The 18,046-nt window shown below is 47.4% G+C and overlaps 1 protein-coding gene across 5 annotated transcripts in view; it reads left to right on the forward strand.

The window, feature by feature from the left end:
• SCLY (selenocysteine lyase) overlaps positions 1 to 18,046 on the forward strand; it is a 35,750-nt gene that overhangs the window by 15,296 nt on the left and 2,408 nt on the right. For 3 of the 5 annotated variants that reach the window (XM_058533297.1, XM_058533296.1, XM_058533300.1), the window contains exons 4-12: positions 137 to 317; positions 1,449 to 1,508; positions 3,554 to 3,681; positions 3,898 to 4,062; positions 5,066 to 5,172; positions 12,157 to 12,193; positions 15,216 to 15,299; positions 15,794 to 15,893; positions 17,255 to 17,330. In XM_058533297.1, the coding sequence (XP_058389280.1) occupies positions 137 to 317; positions 1,449 to 1,508; positions 3,554 to 3,681; positions 3,898 to 4,062; positions 5,066 to 5,172; positions 12,157 to 12,193; positions 15,216 to 15,299; positions 15,794 to 15,893; positions 17,255 to 17,330 (938 nt within the window). The remainder of the gene's footprint in view (positions 1 to 136; positions 318 to 1,448; positions 1,509 to 3,553; positions 3,682 to 3,897; positions 4,063 to 5,065; positions 5,173 to 12,156; positions 12,194 to 15,215; positions 15,300 to 15,793; positions 15,894 to 17,254; positions 17,331 to 18,046) is intronic. The other 2 variants (XM_058533299.1, XM_058533298.1) reach the window with 1 other exon arrangement.

The following is an 18,046-nucleotide window of genomic DNA, read 5'->3' on the forward strand; positions in this document are numbered from 1 at the left end:
AGTTAAGTTTCTTTGAGGCCATTTTTTTTCTTTCTAAATATTAGCCATGAAGGAAAACATGAGTGGGAGAGGTTGCTGCTCTGACTCTCCCCTTAGGGCAATTTTTGTAAGTGATTTTTCTGCTGTATCTCTGCAGTCAAATAACTTAGTAATCCATTCTGTGGTGAAACATTTCCACAAAATCCACACCTCAGAGAGGGACACGGCTGAGCACCACAGCCCGGCGGAGGGGGCCACGCCCCACTTTGTCACCTGCACCGTGGAGCACGACTCCATCCGTCTGCCCCTGGAGCACCTGGTCAAGGAGCACGTGGCCGGTGAGTGACCAGCCTGGCTGGACCCCAGCGGGACAGCTACCCTACCTTGACCAATTCAGTGGAGGGCGCCACCCCTGGGACGTAGTGAATCATTCGCTCCTGCACAGGGCTTCCGGCTGTTGTCAGGTGCCGAGGTCACACAGCCTGTTCTTCCAGGCCGCCACACGGGGGTCGGTCAATGCTCCTGGGTTTTCCTGTAGGAAAAAATTAATAATCACTGTGTAGAACGAGTCATTTATATTACCAAGTGATATTTCAGACTCTTACATGTAATAAATATATGCATGTTTAAATAACATGTCTATAAAATGCTGAACAGTGCTTTTCATTATTTCATTTTAATAGTTAAATCTTGGCTTCCACTTCCTCTGATATGAAGAACAAGGACCAAATAGACATCAACTTCAGCTGGTAGAAACGAGAATAAAGGTGCCCCTGAGGCGTGCTTTTATCTCCACAGAGAGGAGACGAGGGCCTGTCAGTGAGAGTGGGAGAGAGGAGGGAGATGGCGCCGGGGCCTCACCCGGAGGCTCGTGGGTGCCACGAGCAGCTTGCCAGGGAGTCCCAGGGATAAGTGGAGCTTTGTCACTGTTGCACAGCCAACAATGGTCTTTCTTTCACTTTTCCTGTGAAATGAAGTCTCAAGACACAGGATGTGGCCACTAACTTTTGAAAATGTAAGAGCTTTTTTCCCCCAAGACAAGGTTAGTGCTGTGCTTTACATAAGAAAGTGATGTGCTTCTCAGCATTAGCCTTGTTCCCTCATCTGCCTGGAAGGTGAATCAGGAGAAAGTATTTTCATCTTAAAGATAAAGGACCATAACAGAACTGCTTGGTTTGACTATGAACCCTTTTTATTGATTTTCCTGTTTGCCTCCTGGAAAGGTTTTTCTCTTTATGGTCTTACCTGAATGTACCACTTCAACTAAAAAAAACAAGTCAGGTCTAACTTTCTTATTTAAATTGTAGTTCCTTTTTTCTGTAGGGCCTTTTTTCTGTGTCTTATACAGGGAAGGGCAACTTAGTGTACATCGTTATTAGTTACTGTTGCATTTAACCTCTTGCTTAAAATTACACAGATTTTTACAAAGTATAGACACGCATGTGATGGAAATCATTTAAACCTTACAGAAAGGAATGAAGTACAAAGTAGAGGTTTTCCCCTGCTGCCCCGAGTCCTTCTCCTCAGAGGTAACTGCCATTCTAGTTTGCCCTGTTTTTTGTTTTTTGTTTTTTTTTTTTGTGGTTAGCATTATCATTTTACTTACTTCCAGTTTACACTTAATAACTTACAAACATAGTCTCCATCCCTTGGTTTATCAACTCAAGCATCTGTTTGCTGACTCGCCGATATAAAATGAGGACTTGGACTATCTATCACCGCCTCCCTCGCCATACCTCCCAACTGTTCTCTTTGTAAGTCAGCTTTATGGAGGCATAATTCACACACCATACAATTCACCCATTTAAAGTGTGCAATTCACTAGTTTTTAGTATATTCACAGAGTGGTGCAACCATTACCACAATCAATTATAGAACATCTCATCACCCCAAAAAGAAACCTCACTGGGGCCAGCGCGGTGGCGCAAGTGGTTAAGTGCGCGTGCTCCGCTGTGGCGGCCAGGGATTTGCCGGTTTGGATCCCGGGCGCGCACGGATGCACTGCTTGTTAAGCCATGCTGTGGTGGCGTCCCATATAAAATGGAGGAAGATGGGCACGTTTCCCTCAACCCTAGGCAGCCACTAGTCCATGTTCTCTAGAGATTTCCCTATTCTGGACTTCCATATGAATAGAATCATATAATATGTGGTCTTTTATAACTGGCTTCTTTCACTTAGCATAATGTATCAAGGTTCATCCATATTGTAGCATGTCTCAGAACTTAATTCCTTTTTATGGATGAATAATATTCTATGGTATATATATATAGACCACATTTTATTTATCCATTCATCAGTTGATGGACATTTGGGTTGTTTCCAGTTTTTGGCTATTATGAGTAATGCTGCTATGAACACTTGTGTATAAGTTTTTGTGTGCACACGTTTTCATTTCTCTTGGGTTCATACCTAGGAGTGGAATTGCTGAGTTATATGGTAACTCTATGTTTAACCTTAATCTTTGTCTTCCAAAGCAGCTGTACCATTTTACATTCCCACCAACAGTGCAGGATGGTTCCAGTTTCTCCGTAGGCTCGCCAACATTTGCTACTGTCTGTATTTTTATTATAGCCATCCTAGTGGGTGTGAGGTGGTCCTCACTGCAGTTTTGATTGCAGTTCCCTAGCTGCTGCTGATGTGAGCAAGTTCCCATGTCCTTAATAAAAGACAAGCCGTCCTGGCCGGAGCTGCCTTTCCTTTGCTCCTCTTTGAATCCTGTAGTGGTGCACGAGCTCTGCCCTTCTCTCGCTGGCACCGACCTGTCCCAGGAGAGCCTGCCTGGGCCTGTCGTTCCTCTTCGGGGCGTGTGGTGCCACCCCCTTGCTGGGTGTAAAGCGGGTGCTCTGCCTTTCTGGACAGTCGGCCCTGCCCTGCGCCCATGCTGTGCACCCTGAACCTGGATGGTCACTGGATCCTTTCATACTTCCTGTGGAATTAGTTTTCACCTATTAGTGTTCTAAGTGTTTTTTCCCTGTTCCTATGAATCTAATGCCATCATCTTTCTGTATTCTGGGGATTCTTCAAAATACCTTGTCTACAGGAGATACCCCTTATTTGGAAATATACCTGTTCTCTCGTTTCAGTGGGACCTTGGGGAGAAAGTAGATGTATTTGTTTTCCACCGTTTTGAACCAAAAACCTCGATTTAGCTACCTCCACTGATTTTCCCTCTGCAGTAGTGAGGCCACAGGTGCCTGGAACAGCGCCTGGCACAATGCAGATGGTCAGACTGTCCATCCAGGGTCGAGTGAGTGAGGGTCAAGTCTTGGTGCCCTGAGATGCTCTCATGAACTGAGAGCATCTTACCTCCTCATGGTCCGTTAGAAGCAGGAAGGAGAGTGTGTTCCATGAGACGAACCCGCCAGCCGAAGCTGCATTAAAGAAGCCTTCAAGCTGATTATTTCTGGGCAGGGTAATAATGGGTGGCTTATATTTTTTCTCTATGTTTTCTGAACTTTTACAATAAATTATCTTTTTAACTGTGGAAAATTGTTTTCTTAAGCTATATCTGAGTGAACCGTCAAGAGAGGTTACTTTGCGGGATTAACCCTGGTACTTGTGCTTCATACCTCAGCGGTCACCTTTGTCCCAGTGTCCAAGGTGAATGGGCAGGCAGAGGTCGACGACATCCTGGCAGCCGTCCGCCCCACCACCTGCCTTGTGACCATCATGCTGGCCAACAATGAGACCGGCGTCATCATGGTGAGTCGCTTTTTCATTTTAAGAAAATCTCGTGGGGAGAAGGGAGCCAGGCTTTGCTGGTGTCCGCATGCTTCCCAGCCTCCGCCGCCTTCTTTTCTCTTTTCTTCAGTTTTGTAACTGTTTTTGCCTGTCTTCATTAATGACTCCTTATTTCTTTCATTTGGTTTTCATCAAATCACAGCAACGTACTCAACTCTTCGTTTTTCCCCACTTCAGCCGGTCCCTGAAATCAGTCAGCGGATTAAAGCCCTGAACCAGAGGCGGGCGGCGGCCGGGCTGCCCCTCATCCTTCTGCACACAGACGCCGCGCAGGCCTTGGGGAAAACGCGTGTGGACGTGGAGGACCTGGGCGTGGACTTCCTGACCATCGTGGGGCACAAGGTGTGTCTGCAGAGGCCTCTTTCCCTCCTGGTGGGGATGATGCCCGATGACCTCGAGGCTCACCGTGGAGCAGAGCCAGCAGCACCGTCTACCATTCAATTGTCGCCCAGTGTGCCTCGGGTGCCTTCCCAGAGCAAGGACCCGGGGACACGGTGACCAGCAACTCGCGGCCCCTGCCCTCAGCAGCGTAAAGAAGGGGAGACCAGCAGCAGCTAGGATGCCGTTGACAAGTGCCATGACAGGGATAGTGGGGCCCCCAAACCCATCCAGGGCAGGAGTGGGGTGGCTGTGGGAGGGCATTGAGGTCTCGGGTAAGACATAAGGCAGGTGAGGTTAGCCAGGTAGTGAGTGTTCTCTGCAGCAGGGAGAGAGCGTGTGCAGACCCTCATCAGCCCACTCGTAGCCCCCACACCAAGGACGGAATATGTGAGGTTCAAAAAAAGATTGCTTTCTCTACCTTGATTCAAAGTGTGGCTCTGGAATGCAAAGGTTTGGTTTTAGTGACTCTTACCTCTAAGGTGGAATAGGAGAAATAGTTCATAATGAAGACCCTTCTGAAGCTTTTGCTCCTCTTTCTGGCAGCTGACTAGAACCTGAAATACCTTTAGTTCTCCGTTTTGAAGCACAATACTCAGCTGGTTTCCAAAGGAGCCTGTATGCTGGCCTGACACTGTGGCACTTAAAATTTTTGCATAGTGTCGATTTGAAAACCTAGAATCATACCCAGGAAAAGCCCTTGGTGCTCTCCAGTTCCCACCCCTCTCCTTTTGTAAATTCTGTCCCGTTATGCGCAGAGGAGCTCCGCTGCCACTGAGCCGAGAACGAGAGTCTCTGGCCCTCACCCTGAAGACCTTTGTGACCCTGCGTGTCTGGAGCGGTGATGGGTGCACAGCTGTGGGGCCCGGACATTATTGTTTCTCTGTGTGCCTCTCAGCGCTCAGCCATATACAGAGAAGGTCCTCAGAAGTTTCTTATTGAATAAATGACCGACTTTTCCTTTCAGTTCTATGGTCCCAGGATTGGAGCACTTTACGTCCGAGGGCTCGGTGAACTCACCCCTCTGTATCCCATGCTGTTTGGAGGTGGACAAGAACGGAATTTCAGGCCAGGGTAAGGTAGAAGGTTAGTGAGGTCTCTGACCTGCTGGCCATGCAGTTGGCCTGTAGGGCAGTGGGGTTTTCTGTCTCTTGGAAGCACTGTAATAGCACAGTCTTCATCACTCCTGAATCAGAATTGGCTCCACTGGTTGATTCCGCACCCAGGACTCACAGATCTGCCATCTCTTTGGTGGTGATTCAGAGCTGGAGCCCTCCTGGCTGAGAAGTGCTGCTCTTCTCTTGACTGTGTGGTGAGCGGAGCCACCTAGGAGCACCTGGTTTCCTTTCTGAAGCTCCTGTGTCCCCGTGACACATAGGGACGTTTTAACCAGGGAACAAGGTGGGGCCAGCACCACATGTTTTGTCAGAAACTTGATAACAAGAGGGAGAAACAGGAATGGAGGTGAATGCCCAGGGTTTTCTTTTGCCTCCTTTATCCAAGACATAGAGCTGAAGAAGCCAGAAACTCAGAAACACCAAGGAGGGCAGACGAAAAATGTTCAGCCAAAGCCTGCCCTCTCTAGCCAGTGGACCAGGAAAGGGACAGCCTCACAAGACAGAGAACTGTTAGACAGTACCCGCTTTACTCCAGCCAATCACCACAGAGTAAACTGCCGCCACCCCCACCCACGCCAGCAAAGGCAGAGCACAGAGCCCAGACTTCCAGCCTCACAGGCTGTGACGAGACACCCCACACCGCCACCAGGTGTGTCAGAAAGGGCCCAGTCAGGAGCCAGGACTTTTGCCCCCGCAAGCCAGTAATGAGGCACCCCCACCACGGTGTCAGTGGAGACCACATGGGGACCCAGGGCTTCCACCCACACCCATCACTAACAAGGAGTATCCCCACAACAGGTGTTAACACAGGCCACGTAGGGAGCCTGGACATCTACCTCACCTGGCAGTGATGAGGTGGCACACTCCTCCCCCTTGCCAGAGCAGTGTCAAGAAAAGCCAGCTAAAACAAGAAGGTTAAGTAATATCCAGACTCTCTTAACATAATACAGAAACATCTCATCGTACCAAGAAAATCACTCATCATACCAAGAACCAGAAAGATCTTAAATTGAATGAAAAAAGATGATCAATAGATGGCAACACTGAGATGACAAAGATGTTAGAATTATCTGACAAAGCTTTGAAGGCAGACACAGTAATAATGCCTCAATGAGCAATTATGAACACACTTGAAACAAATGAAATAGAAGTGTCAGCAAATAAAAAGATGTAAAGAAGAACTAAATGGAAATTTTAGAACTAAAAACCCCAACAACCTAAACAAAAAGCTCAGTGGATGGGCTCACCAGCAGAGGAGGGGCAACAGAGGAAAGAATCAGTGAACTGAAAGGTAGAACAATAGGATTTCCCAGTCTAGACATCAGAGAGGAGATAGACTGGAAAAAAATTGAACAGAGCCTCAGGGACCTGCAGGACTATAACAAAATGTCTAACACTCATTTCATTGAAGTCCCAGAAGGAGAGGAGGAAGGGCAGGATGAAAAAGAACTTGAAGAAATAATGTCTGAAAACTTCCCAAATTTGGTAAGAGATATAAACAAAGATGCTAAACAAACTCTGGAGAAGATAAACCAAAAGAAATCCATGCCAAGACATATAATTAAACTTCTGAAAATGAAAGACAAAGAAAAAATATTGAAAGCAGCCAGAGAAAAAAATGACACGTTACCTATAGGGGAAAAATAATTCAAATGACAGTGGATTTCTCATTAGAAACCATGGAGACCAGAAGGAATGATGCAGTATTTTGCAGCTGCTCAAAGAAAAGGACTGACAAGCCAGAGTTGTGTACACAGCAGAATGTTCTTCAGGAATGGAGGAGAAATCAAGACATTCTCAGATGAAGGAAAACTAACAGAATTTGTTATCAGAAGACCTTTGCTAAAAATGACTAAAGGAAGTTCTTTAAACAGAAAGGAAACAGTAAAAGAAGGAACCTTGGAATATCAGAAAGAAAGAACGAACATGGTAACCAAAAATATGGGTAAATAAAACAGGCTTTTCTTCTCCTCTTGAGTTTTCTAAATTATACTTGATGGTTTAAGCAAAAATCATAGCACTGTCTGACATGGTTTAAAATGTATGTGGAAAAAATATTTAAGATAATATATTATAAAAGGGGGAAGGTAAAGAGATATAAAAGGCGGTAAGGTTTCTATTCTTCACTTGAACTTCTGAAAAATATTCAAGTAACCCACAGAAAGGTAGGAAAAACAAAACAGAAATAAAAAACAGAATAAGCAGAAAACAAAAAATAAAAAGGCAGACTTAAGCCCTAACATCAATAATTACATTAAGTGTAAATGGTCTAAATACACCAATTAAAAGACAGAGATTGGCAGAGTGAATTTTAAAAAGCTGACCCAATTATATGCTGTCTACAAGAAACTCGCTTCAAATATAGCAATAGAGGCAGGTTGAAAGGAAAGGATGGAAAAAGATGTATCACACAAACATTAATCAAAGGAAAGCAGGAATGGCTATATAATATAAATAAAGGAGACTCCAGATCAAAGAATTACGGGGGAGGGGGATGGATTATATAATGATAAAAGAGTCAATCAAGAATTACGGGGGAGAAGGGGTGAATTATACAATGATAAAAGAGTCCACCAAGAAGACAGCAATTCTAAATGTGGATACAGTAAACAATAGATCTGAAAAATATGCAAGGCAAAAACTGATTGAACTGGAAGGAGAAATAGACAAATCCACAATTATAGATGGAGACTTCAGTACCCTTCCATCAACAATGATAGAACAACTAGACAAAAATTGGCCAGGATATAGGAGAACTCAATAATACCTATCAACCAACAGGATCTAATTGGCATGTTTAGAACACTACACCCAACAACAGCAAAGTACACATTCTTTTCAAGTGCCACAGAATATATACTAAGATAGACCATATCCTATGCCATTAAACAAACCTCAATACATTTAAAGAACTGAAATCATAAAGTGTGTTCTTTAACCACAATGGAATCGAGCTAGAAATCAGTAACTGGAAGATAATAGGAAAATCTTCCCTTAGAAACAAACAACACACTTCTAAATAATCCATGGGTCAAAGAGGAAGTCTCAAAGGAATTAAATTCATTGAAATGAATGAAAATGAAAATACAGCTTATCAAAACTTGTGAGACACAGCTAAAGCACTTAATAAAGATAAGAACAGAAATCAATGAAAACAAAAGTGATTTTTAAAAAAATCAATGACACAAAGAGCTGGCTTTTGAAAATACTGATAAACTTGATGAATCTCTAGCAAGACTGACAAAGAAAAAAAGAGACAAGAAACAAATTGCCATTATCAAGAATGAAACGGGATATCAATACAGACCCTACCAACATCAAAAGGATAATAAGGGAATGCTACAAACAACCCTACACTCATGAACTTGACAACTTAGATGAAGTGAGCCACTTATCATAAACTACCAAATATCCCTCATGAATTTAGATGCAGAAATCTTTAACAAAATATTAGCAAATGGAATTCAGCAAAATATAAAAATAATTTACACACCATAACAAAGTGGAGTTTGTTTCAGGGATGCAAGGCTGGTTCAGTATTCAATATGCAAAAATCAATCAAAGTAATCCAGCATATTAAAGAAGAAAAATAACATCATCATATCATTTGATGTAGAAAAAGCATTTAAGAAAGTTCAGCATTCAGTCGTTAAAAACTCTCAGAATAATATGACTAGAGGAGAACTTGTTCGACCTGAAAAGAACATCTACAAAACACCTACAGATAACATCATACTCGATGGTAAAAGCCTGGATGTTTTACCCCTGTGATCAGCAACAAGCCAGAATGTCTACTTTCACACTCTTATTCAACAATGTGGAAGCTCGAGTCAGTGCAGAAGCTAAGAAAAAGAAAAATAAGGTATACAGATTGGAGATGAAGAGGCAAAACTGTCCCTATTTGTAGATCACATGATTTTCTCTGTAGAAAATACCAAGGAATAGATAAGAAAACTCTTCGAACTAATAAGTGAGTCCAGCAAGATCACAGGATACATCATAAACATACAAAAATCAATTGTATTTTGATATATTGGTAATGAACAAAATTTAAAATACAATACCATTTACAATCACTCAAAAATACTCAGATGTAAATCTAACAAAACATGTATTGTAGGACTTGTATGCTGAAAAATACACCATGTAGATGAAAGAAATCAAAGATCTAAATAAACAGAGAGACATACCAAGTTCATGGATCAAAAGACTCAGTATAGTAAAGATGTCAATTCTCTCCAAATTGATCTACAAGCTTAACCCAATTTCTATCAAAATTCTGGCAGGTAGATCAATGGGACAGAATAGATACAACTAGAAATATGCCTAAATGATTTTTGACAGAGACACAAAAGCAATTCAGTGGAGGAAAGATGGCCTTTCAACAGATGGTGCTAGAGCAGTTAGACATCTGTAGGCAAAAAATGCACCTTGACCTAAATCTCACACCTTATAAAATATTACCTCAAAGTAGATCATGACCTTAAATGTAAAACATAAAACTATAAAACTTTCAGAAAAAAAACATGGAAAAAAGTCTTCAGGATCCAGGGTTAGGCAAAGAGTTCTTAGACTTGACACCAAAAGCATCCCTAAAAGGAAAAACTGATAAATTGAACTTCATCAAAATTTAAAACTTCTGTCCTGTAAAAGACTTTGTTAAGAGGATGAAAAGACAAGCTATGTGCTAGGAGAAAATATTTTCAAATGACAGATTCGACAAAGGACTAGCATCTAGAGTATGTAAAGAAACCCTCAAAACTCAACAGCAAAAAAACCCCAAACAACTCATTCAGAAAATGGGCAAAAGGCATGAATAGACATTTCACCAAAGAGGATACGTAGACAGCAAATAAGCACATGAAAAGATGTTCAACATCTTTAGCTATTAGGGAAATGCAAATTAAAATTACAGTGAGAGGCATGCCTACCAGAATGGCTAAAATTGGAAAGATTGACAGTACTAGTTTTGGGCAAGAATGTGAGGTAATTGGAATTCTCACTCATTGCTAGCAGGAATGCAAAATGTTAGAATGGCTAAAATAAAATATAGTGACAACACCAAATGCTGGTGAGGATGCAGAGAAATTGGATCTTTCATATATTGCTGGTGGAAATGTAAAATGGTACAGCTGCTCTGAAAAACAGGTTGGCAGTTTCTTTAAAAACTAAATATACCGTTATCATATGACCTAGGAATTTCAATCCTAGACATTTATCCCAGAGAAATGAAGACTTATGTTCACACAACAATCTGTACACAAATGTGTATAGCTGCTTTATTCATAATAGCCACAAACTGCAAACAACCCAGATGTCCTTTAATGAATGAATGGCTAAACAAGGTATGGCCCATCTGTACCATGGAATACTATGCAGTAATGAAAAGGAATGAGCTATTGATATACACAACAGCCTGGAGGAATCTCCAGAGAATTATAGTGAATGAAAAAACCCAATCCCCAAAAGTTATAAACCATATGATTCCATTTATATGACATTCTTGAAATGACAATATTATAGAGATGGAGAGCAAATTAGCAGTTTCCAGGGGTTAAGGAAGGGGTGGGGCAACTTCAGGGAAGTTGGTGTGGTTACAGAAGGCCAACAGGAGGGGTCTTTGTGGTGGTGGAAACGTTCTGTGTCTTGTCAATGTCCTGGTTGTGATATTGGCTATAGTGTTACTTAGGAGAAACTGAATAACACAGGATGTCTCTATATTATTTCTTACAACCACACGTGAATCTGTATTATCTCAAAATAAAAAGTTTAATTAGAAAAAGAAGAGGAGGCAGAACATCTGCTGTGCTGGAAGCCATAGTAGGTAGCTCAGCGTGTGGGCAGGGTGCGGAAAGCAGGGTTTGCCTGACTCTGGGTGGAGGTAGAGGAGGGCTGACTCCTCAGAAGTGGGGGAGGGGCCAGGCCTGGTAGCAGGACTGGGTGGCACAGGGTGGGTTCCCAGTCTTACATGGGGTGCCAGCTGTTCACCCTGGCCAGCCCTCCAGGTGGTCACAGGGCGTAGACCTTTGAGAGCTGCTCCTGGTGTGACCGTGTGGTCCTACAGATGAAGGTGAGGCCCGGAAAGTGGATGCCGTCACAGGTCCCACAGCTGGGAGAGGAGTCCGGCCTAGGACCAAGCCCGGGGCTCCTGTCCTTCCCAGACCACCCCAGGTGTGGGGCTTGTCCCCGGGGACAGACCTGATCAATAAACGCGTCCAGGGCAGAGCAGTGGGGTCAGTCTCCTGTAATACTATGCTGCGTGTACCCTTGCCTTCTTATCTGCAGCAGGCAAGCAGGAGCCAGCTCCAGAGGCTTAGGAAAACTTGATTTAGCCAAAAGTTAAAATTAGGAAAATTATTAAGTTAATGTTTTGTTTCGTTTTTCCTGCAATAGAGCAAAGAGTTTGTTGGATCAGTGTATGAGAACCACTGCTCTTCAGGGGTCTCTTGTCCTTCTCCTGCACGCACACACACACACACACGCATGCACGTACACACACCCCTATTATGCCCCAAATCTCTGGTGACAGAGGATTCCTCCCATGTGACAGTGGAGAGGCTTCAGATGAAACGTTGGCTGAAGGGAACAGTGTTAGGGGTGAATTCTCGGACCCTCACCTGGTTTGGCAGTGGGGACCAAGGAGGCAGGCTCTGGGGTCTGAGTGAGAGGAGTGGGTTCTCCTGGGTAGGAAAAGGGTCCAGATCGAATTGTCACTGTGGACACTCAGCATATATTGCCCACAGTGGGCGTGTCGACTGTCACTGGGCCAGGACTAGTAAACTTTACGTGGAGAGCAACCGCATGGCACCTGTTTAGGGAAGATGTGGGTGTGATTTGTTTTTTATCTGAACACATGACTTTCATACAGACAGGATTCCTTCCTGGGACATTTGTTAACTGCTTTGCACAGAAGTAGGATTGCATCCCTTGTCTCTTACAGGACAGAGAACACCCCGATGATTGCTGGCCTCGGGAAGGTAAGCCTGGGGGACCTCGGCAGGCGGAGCAGCTGCTTTGTCCGTCGGTGTGTGGGAACAACTCAGTCCTCCTCTGTTTCTCCTCTACCCCCGCACTACTGTCACACTCAACACTTCTGGCAGCAGGTGTGGGGGTTCTTTACCCCGCAGCAAGCAATTCTGCCGCACCAGCTGGGTGTCCTACAGTTTAACTCAGTTCTGACACTATCTACCTGGAGAGAGTGTCAGATCCCACAGGTTGAGGGCTCCATCTCACAAGATGCACCCCCCAGTTCAGGCGCTAATCGCAAGTCCAGGTTGTCACCTGTGCTTCTGACCAACTGGCTATAAATTGGAGGTTCCCATGAGCCCCTCCTCAGGTTCAACTAACTTGCTAGAGCAGCTCACAGAACTCCGAGAAACAGTTTACTAACTAGATTGCCAGTTTATTATAAAAGGATATGATAAAGGATACAGATGAACATCCAGATGGAAGAGATGTGTAGGGCAAGGTACAAGGGAAGGGGTGCGGATCTTCCATGCCCTCTCTGGGCACCACCTTCCAGCCCCTCCATGTTTTCAGCAACCCGGAAGCTCTCCTGACCCATACTGGGGGGGTTTATGGAGGCTTCGATCAATCATTAACTCCATTTGGAGCCCTCTCGCCTCTCTGCAGAAGGGGCGGGGGACTGAAAGTTCCAAACTTCAAATCACGGCTTGGTCTTGCAGTGACCAGCCCCATCCAGGAGCCCACCCCTGAGTCGCCTCCTTAGAACAAAAGACACTCCTATCACCCGGAAATTCCAAGGGATTGAAGATCCCGGGGTCAGGAGCCAGAGTCGAAGACCAAATGTTAGAACAGGTGCTCCTAGTGCTCTTACCACTGAGGAGGCTACGAGGCTGTGGGAGCTCTGTGCCGGGACCCCGGAGCAGAGACCAGCACAGGTTTCCTGTCATCTCACGTCAGTTTCCCCCTCGGCTTCACTAGGTGTCCAGGGCTTTAGGAAATCATATTCACAATCCCAATAAACGGACTGATACAAGAAAAAGCCTCGAATTTTATTTGTCAGCCTGCAAGTGTACTGTTCGAGACTGGAGAGTACGTTGCATGGACTTAGCATTTAAACGGGTAAAGCTCTTTTTTCGAGTCTCTTCTAATATAAGAAATACAGTGATGTCGTTACAGCTAAGAGGATGGTCAGGCCAGCAGGTTTGCTTGCTCCCCTGGGTCAAGTCACCCCGCCTCCCCGAGCCCTGGTGTCCCACCAGCAAGGTGGGAATGATCGCAGCAGCTTCCTAAAGAGATTCCTTCTGAGGACTAGATGGTGGCCTACCAGCACGCTGGCGCCTCAGCTCAGGGCCCCCCACAGCCTGCCACCCTTTCCTCGCCCCTGGGCACCCCTGCACCCAGATCCTCTGACCCTGCAGTCGCTAGGGGACAGACCGTCGTCCGTCCTTCCTCTCTCCTTGCCCAGCCTGGGCTCCCTTCATGCAGTCTGGCCCTGGCACAGCCCTCCGCATGCCCAGAAGACGTGTCCTCACCCCACCCAGGCCGAGTCAGGGGCTCTTCTGGGCTTCCCACCCCTTCTCTGTGCCGGCTGAAGAAGAGCCCCTCCTGCTGTTGTCCCCTCTTGTGCATCATCACGTTCCTATCTACTAGAACATTCCCCCAGCCTTTAAAACTATCATTCCCTGGTCTCGCCCCTCCAAACTCCTCCCCTATATTTCTCTGTCCGACATCAAAAGGTCCCCAAGGAGTGGCCTGCACACTCTCACCCCCTTACCTCCGTCCTCCTGACACCCAGTCTTGCTGCTCGTGCCTCTTCTCTCCTGAAACTGGCTGAGGAGGTCCCCAGCGACCGCCGTGTTGTCACATCCTCATCTGCCCCATGGCAGCTTTCGCCATGCTGACAGCTGCTGGGCCACTCTCCTCTCTGGCTTGCTTCCGCCTCCGCCCCAGCTGTGCCTCCTCTGCCTCGCCACCTGTCGGCCAGCCTCCTGGGCTGCATCCCAGCCTCCTCTCCACAAAAGCTCCGTGTGGCGCTCATCCGGCCCCGTGGGTCTAACACCAGCCCGGGCTCAGGTCTTTGATTGACATCTCAGGGCAGGTCCTGACCCTTCTCCTGGGAGACCCAGGTCCCCGCTTCTTACTTCACATTTCCTCCCGGTCCACGATGTCCCGCTCTCTCCTCCATCGTCCCCACTCCCCATGGTGCCTCCCGCCATCTGGGTTCTCCCTTCAGACATCTAGGAGGTGCCCTTGTCCTTTTCCCTGGCACCCGATGCAACAGCCAGCCCTGTCTGTCCTGTCTCCACAGTGTATTGAGGATCTGCCTCTTGTCCATTTCCATGCCACCGACTCCAGACCAGGTCATCCCCATCTTTTGTCTGGACCTGCCACGGCCTCTTCCGTTCTCCACACAGCATCCAGAATGATCGTTAAACATGCGAATCAGACCAGCTCACCCCTTTCTCAGAATCCAAGTGCATTTGCCCTGTTGTGCTTCGCTTCAGTTTCCTCCTGTCACCGAGGTCCTGGGGCCCTGTCCCCTTGCTCACTCTATTCCAGGAGCACTCACCTTTTCCTCTGCGGTGGCCGCCTTTGCCTGGAACGCCCTCCCCCAGCTCTGCCATCCCCTTCACACCTTCCCGCTACCACGTGCCCTCATTCCCCCCATAGCACTCACCCCGTCGGTATGTGGGTTCACCTCTTCCCTTGTTGTGTGCGTCCATCTGTCTGTGTCTCTGGAGTAGACGTGCCTTGACTGGGATGGCTGTTTGGTCTTACTGGCTGTGGGATCTCTGGTGCCTGGAGGTGTCAGGAAGTGCCTGGTAGATTCCTGTTGAACAAGCGAAGATGACATTTCTCAAGCACTTATCGTGGCCTGTCACACAGCCAGCACTCAGTAAATATCGCCTGTGATGTTCCAGAAAATGAGCAGTGTGAGGAAAGGTCGCCTCTGCCACTTAAAGCTGTTTTGATCTCCTTGTTTCACAACCATTGAACGTGCTTTCTCACTTTGCCGCCTTCCTGTGTCCCCAGGCCGCTGAGCTGGTGGCGGAGAACTGCGAGGCTTACGAGGCCCACATGAGAGATGTGCGTGACTACCTGGAGCAGAGGCTGCTGGTGAGCGTGGACCATCTGCCCTTCCGCGGGGGAGCCGTGGGGCTGGGGACAGCGGCCCCAGGGGGCAGGCAGGACATGGGCTGGACTGTACCGGACGAAAGGAACTGTGTTGATTGAAACTCAGGCCCTGGGCACTCTGGGAACAACCGAGGTCCTAAAGGAAGAGGGAAAAATTAAATGACGAAACGTAGGCCCCAAAGAGGGACTCCAGACCAAGTGGATTATCTTTTTCACAGACGCATGTAACAACATACCAGAGGGGGTATATTTAATGGTTTTATGTAGAAGTGCCATATGTATTCAGAATTTTTTTTCTCCTAATTAATTTGCTTTCCACAGTCAGTCCCCTTAACTATTATAGGTAGATGCTTATCGATAAGATAATTATCTTACGTGTTGAGGCTGAGGTTTTGTTTCCCAGAAAAGTCTAAAGTTCAGACAGTTGGGGTGGGGAGGCTTTGAAGCTGTCACTGAGTATCTCGTTGATGTTTCAGGCTGAATTTGATAAGAAAATCCATCTGAACAGCCAGTTTCCAGGGACTGAGCGACTCCCCAACACGTGTAACTTTTCCATCCGGGGACCCCAGCTCCAAGGTGACGACTCTCTCCTCCTGGTGTCTCCATGGTGTGGCGGGTGGGCGCTGGTGGGAGGAGGCTCAGTGCTGTCAGGAGGTGCTCACCGAGGGCCCCGTTGGCTGGCTGGTGCCCAGAGCAAACGGCCCCATCGGGCGGTGACCCCGTGGTGGCCTGGGGCTCCCCTCACAGCTCCTTCTTTCCCCCCAACTTTGCTCACCACACTAATGATGTTCTGGACGCCGGCGCGCTCAGCGCTCGCTCCAGTCCTACCCGAAAGCTTCCAGGGAAGGAGGTGAAACTAACCACATTTTAGACTAGCTGGTCCATTTGTGTCAGCAAGTTTTACACAGTATTTTATGAGGGTAAGGGAAAGCAGAGGCGATCAACTTTAACAACTGGCTCAGGGTAAGGACGAAGCACAAATCTGAGGGTTCCGTTGGTTCCCGCGATAGCTGCCGCCATGCTGGGAACAGTGGGGATTACTCGCATTCCAGATGCATACAGCACCTGGCTCACCCCGAGTCCTGAGGCTGGAGTCCAGGGCACTGACCAGCCGTCTTCTATTTGGGAGGCAATTACTGTGGCCCCGAGAGCACACGTGAGCCACATCTGCAGAGCAGTTTTTGACTTCCTGGAAGAAGAGTTGTTGCCTCCTTTGTTGTCCTGCGTTCCACAGAGAAAGGGGGCAGCTGTGTTTGGAGCGTGAAGAAACTCTGGGGCAGCCAGCACCGCGGCCGCATGAATGAGAACATGGGCTGAAACGCCTTCTCACCGGAAAGGAGGCAGGCGGCTGTTGGCCGTCTCCAGACCTTGCTGTGGGAAGGAAGGTCCCTCTGTCATCTCTCCCCTTTCCTCTGGGGGCAGACTTTATGTTCACTGATGACCTGTGGCCATTTAAATGAGACGAAGATTCTCATTTTAATTACATCAGCAGTCATCAATGTATTTTTTAAATCTCTGTGCTTGTGAAAGAAGATGGAAGTGCCTTCTTGCTTGATGAAGACAGCTCCCAAGTGCCTCTGCCTTTAGAAAAGATGGATGTAAATTTAAATATTATCACTAAGGCAACAAATTGTTAAGTAAGGCAGCTAACCAGAATTCTGGGTATCTTACTAGACAATTGATCAGAAATAACATCTTCAAGGCTAGTTTTATGAGGCAGAGTAGGTTCTGCTTTTCTGCAGCCAAAGAAGAGAAGTGATTTCTCTGGATCCTACTGCAAGTTCCCTCACCTGCGGTCGGAGGGGCCTGTGCATTGGGATCCGTTAGGTGGCACGAGGGAGGGGACCCCAAAACTTGTGGCAGAGAAGAGATGACGCAGACTGGGCGGGACAGGGTGCCTCCCCAGGACTCAGGGGACGTGTGCTCTGTCTCCACAGGCCGCTTGGTGCTGGCTCAGTGCAGGACGCTGCTGGCTAGCGTGGGGGCTGCATGCCATTCGGACCATGGGGACCGGTAAGTGCTCTCCACAAACCGGCCACAGTGCCCAGGGCCCATCCGTGCTCCAGGCACTGGGCCTAGGCCTTTGCGGAGCTGTGCAGCCTGGCAGGGATACAGAAAGTGACCAGACATCGCAGGGCCAGGGGGCCGGCGCTGCGGCCGGTGAAGTAGAGGCCCTGCACGGGCCTCAGGAGGGGAGGAGGGGAAGCTGCTGCCCAGAGGAGGGCTGGGACTGGACCACGAGAAGAGGACGAGCACTTCAGCCCCGGGGAGGGGGTGGAGGGGCAGGGCTGGAGGAGCAGGGCCAGGCTGTGGGGTGCTCGCTTTATCCTCAAGGAAAGGAGACTACTGAAGGTGATGACACGATCAGACGTGGGTTTCTGATAACTCCCCCTACCAGATACGGGAGGGTTATGGGACGGCAGGCCCAGGCGAATGGTGATGGTGGTGACCAGGCAGAAGAGGGAGGGTGGAGTCAGGGCATCGGGCACCTGGCCCTGCTGGAGGAAGAGAAGGGCGTTTGGTTTCTGGCTTGCTGTAAGTGTGGGGGCCTGCAGAGGTGGGAGTGGAGCTGGATAAAGCAGCTCGGGCTCCGGAGACAGCAGAGGTGGACATGATCAGCAACAGGCCGTCATGAGAGTCCAGGGCTGGCCGGGGTTGCACAAGCAGGTGAGGCGAGAGGGCTCCTAGAGGAACAGCCCTTGTGGCCCAGGGAGGTGGAGAATCAGGCA

Source organism: Diceros bicornis, chromosome 37 (genome assembly GCF_020826845.1).
Source record: "Diceros bicornis minor isolate mBicDic1 chromosome 37, mDicBic1.mat.cur, whole genome shotgun sequence".
Lineage (NCBI taxonomy): Eukaryota > Metazoa > Chordata > Mammalia > Perissodactyla > Rhinocerotidae > Diceros > Diceros bicornis.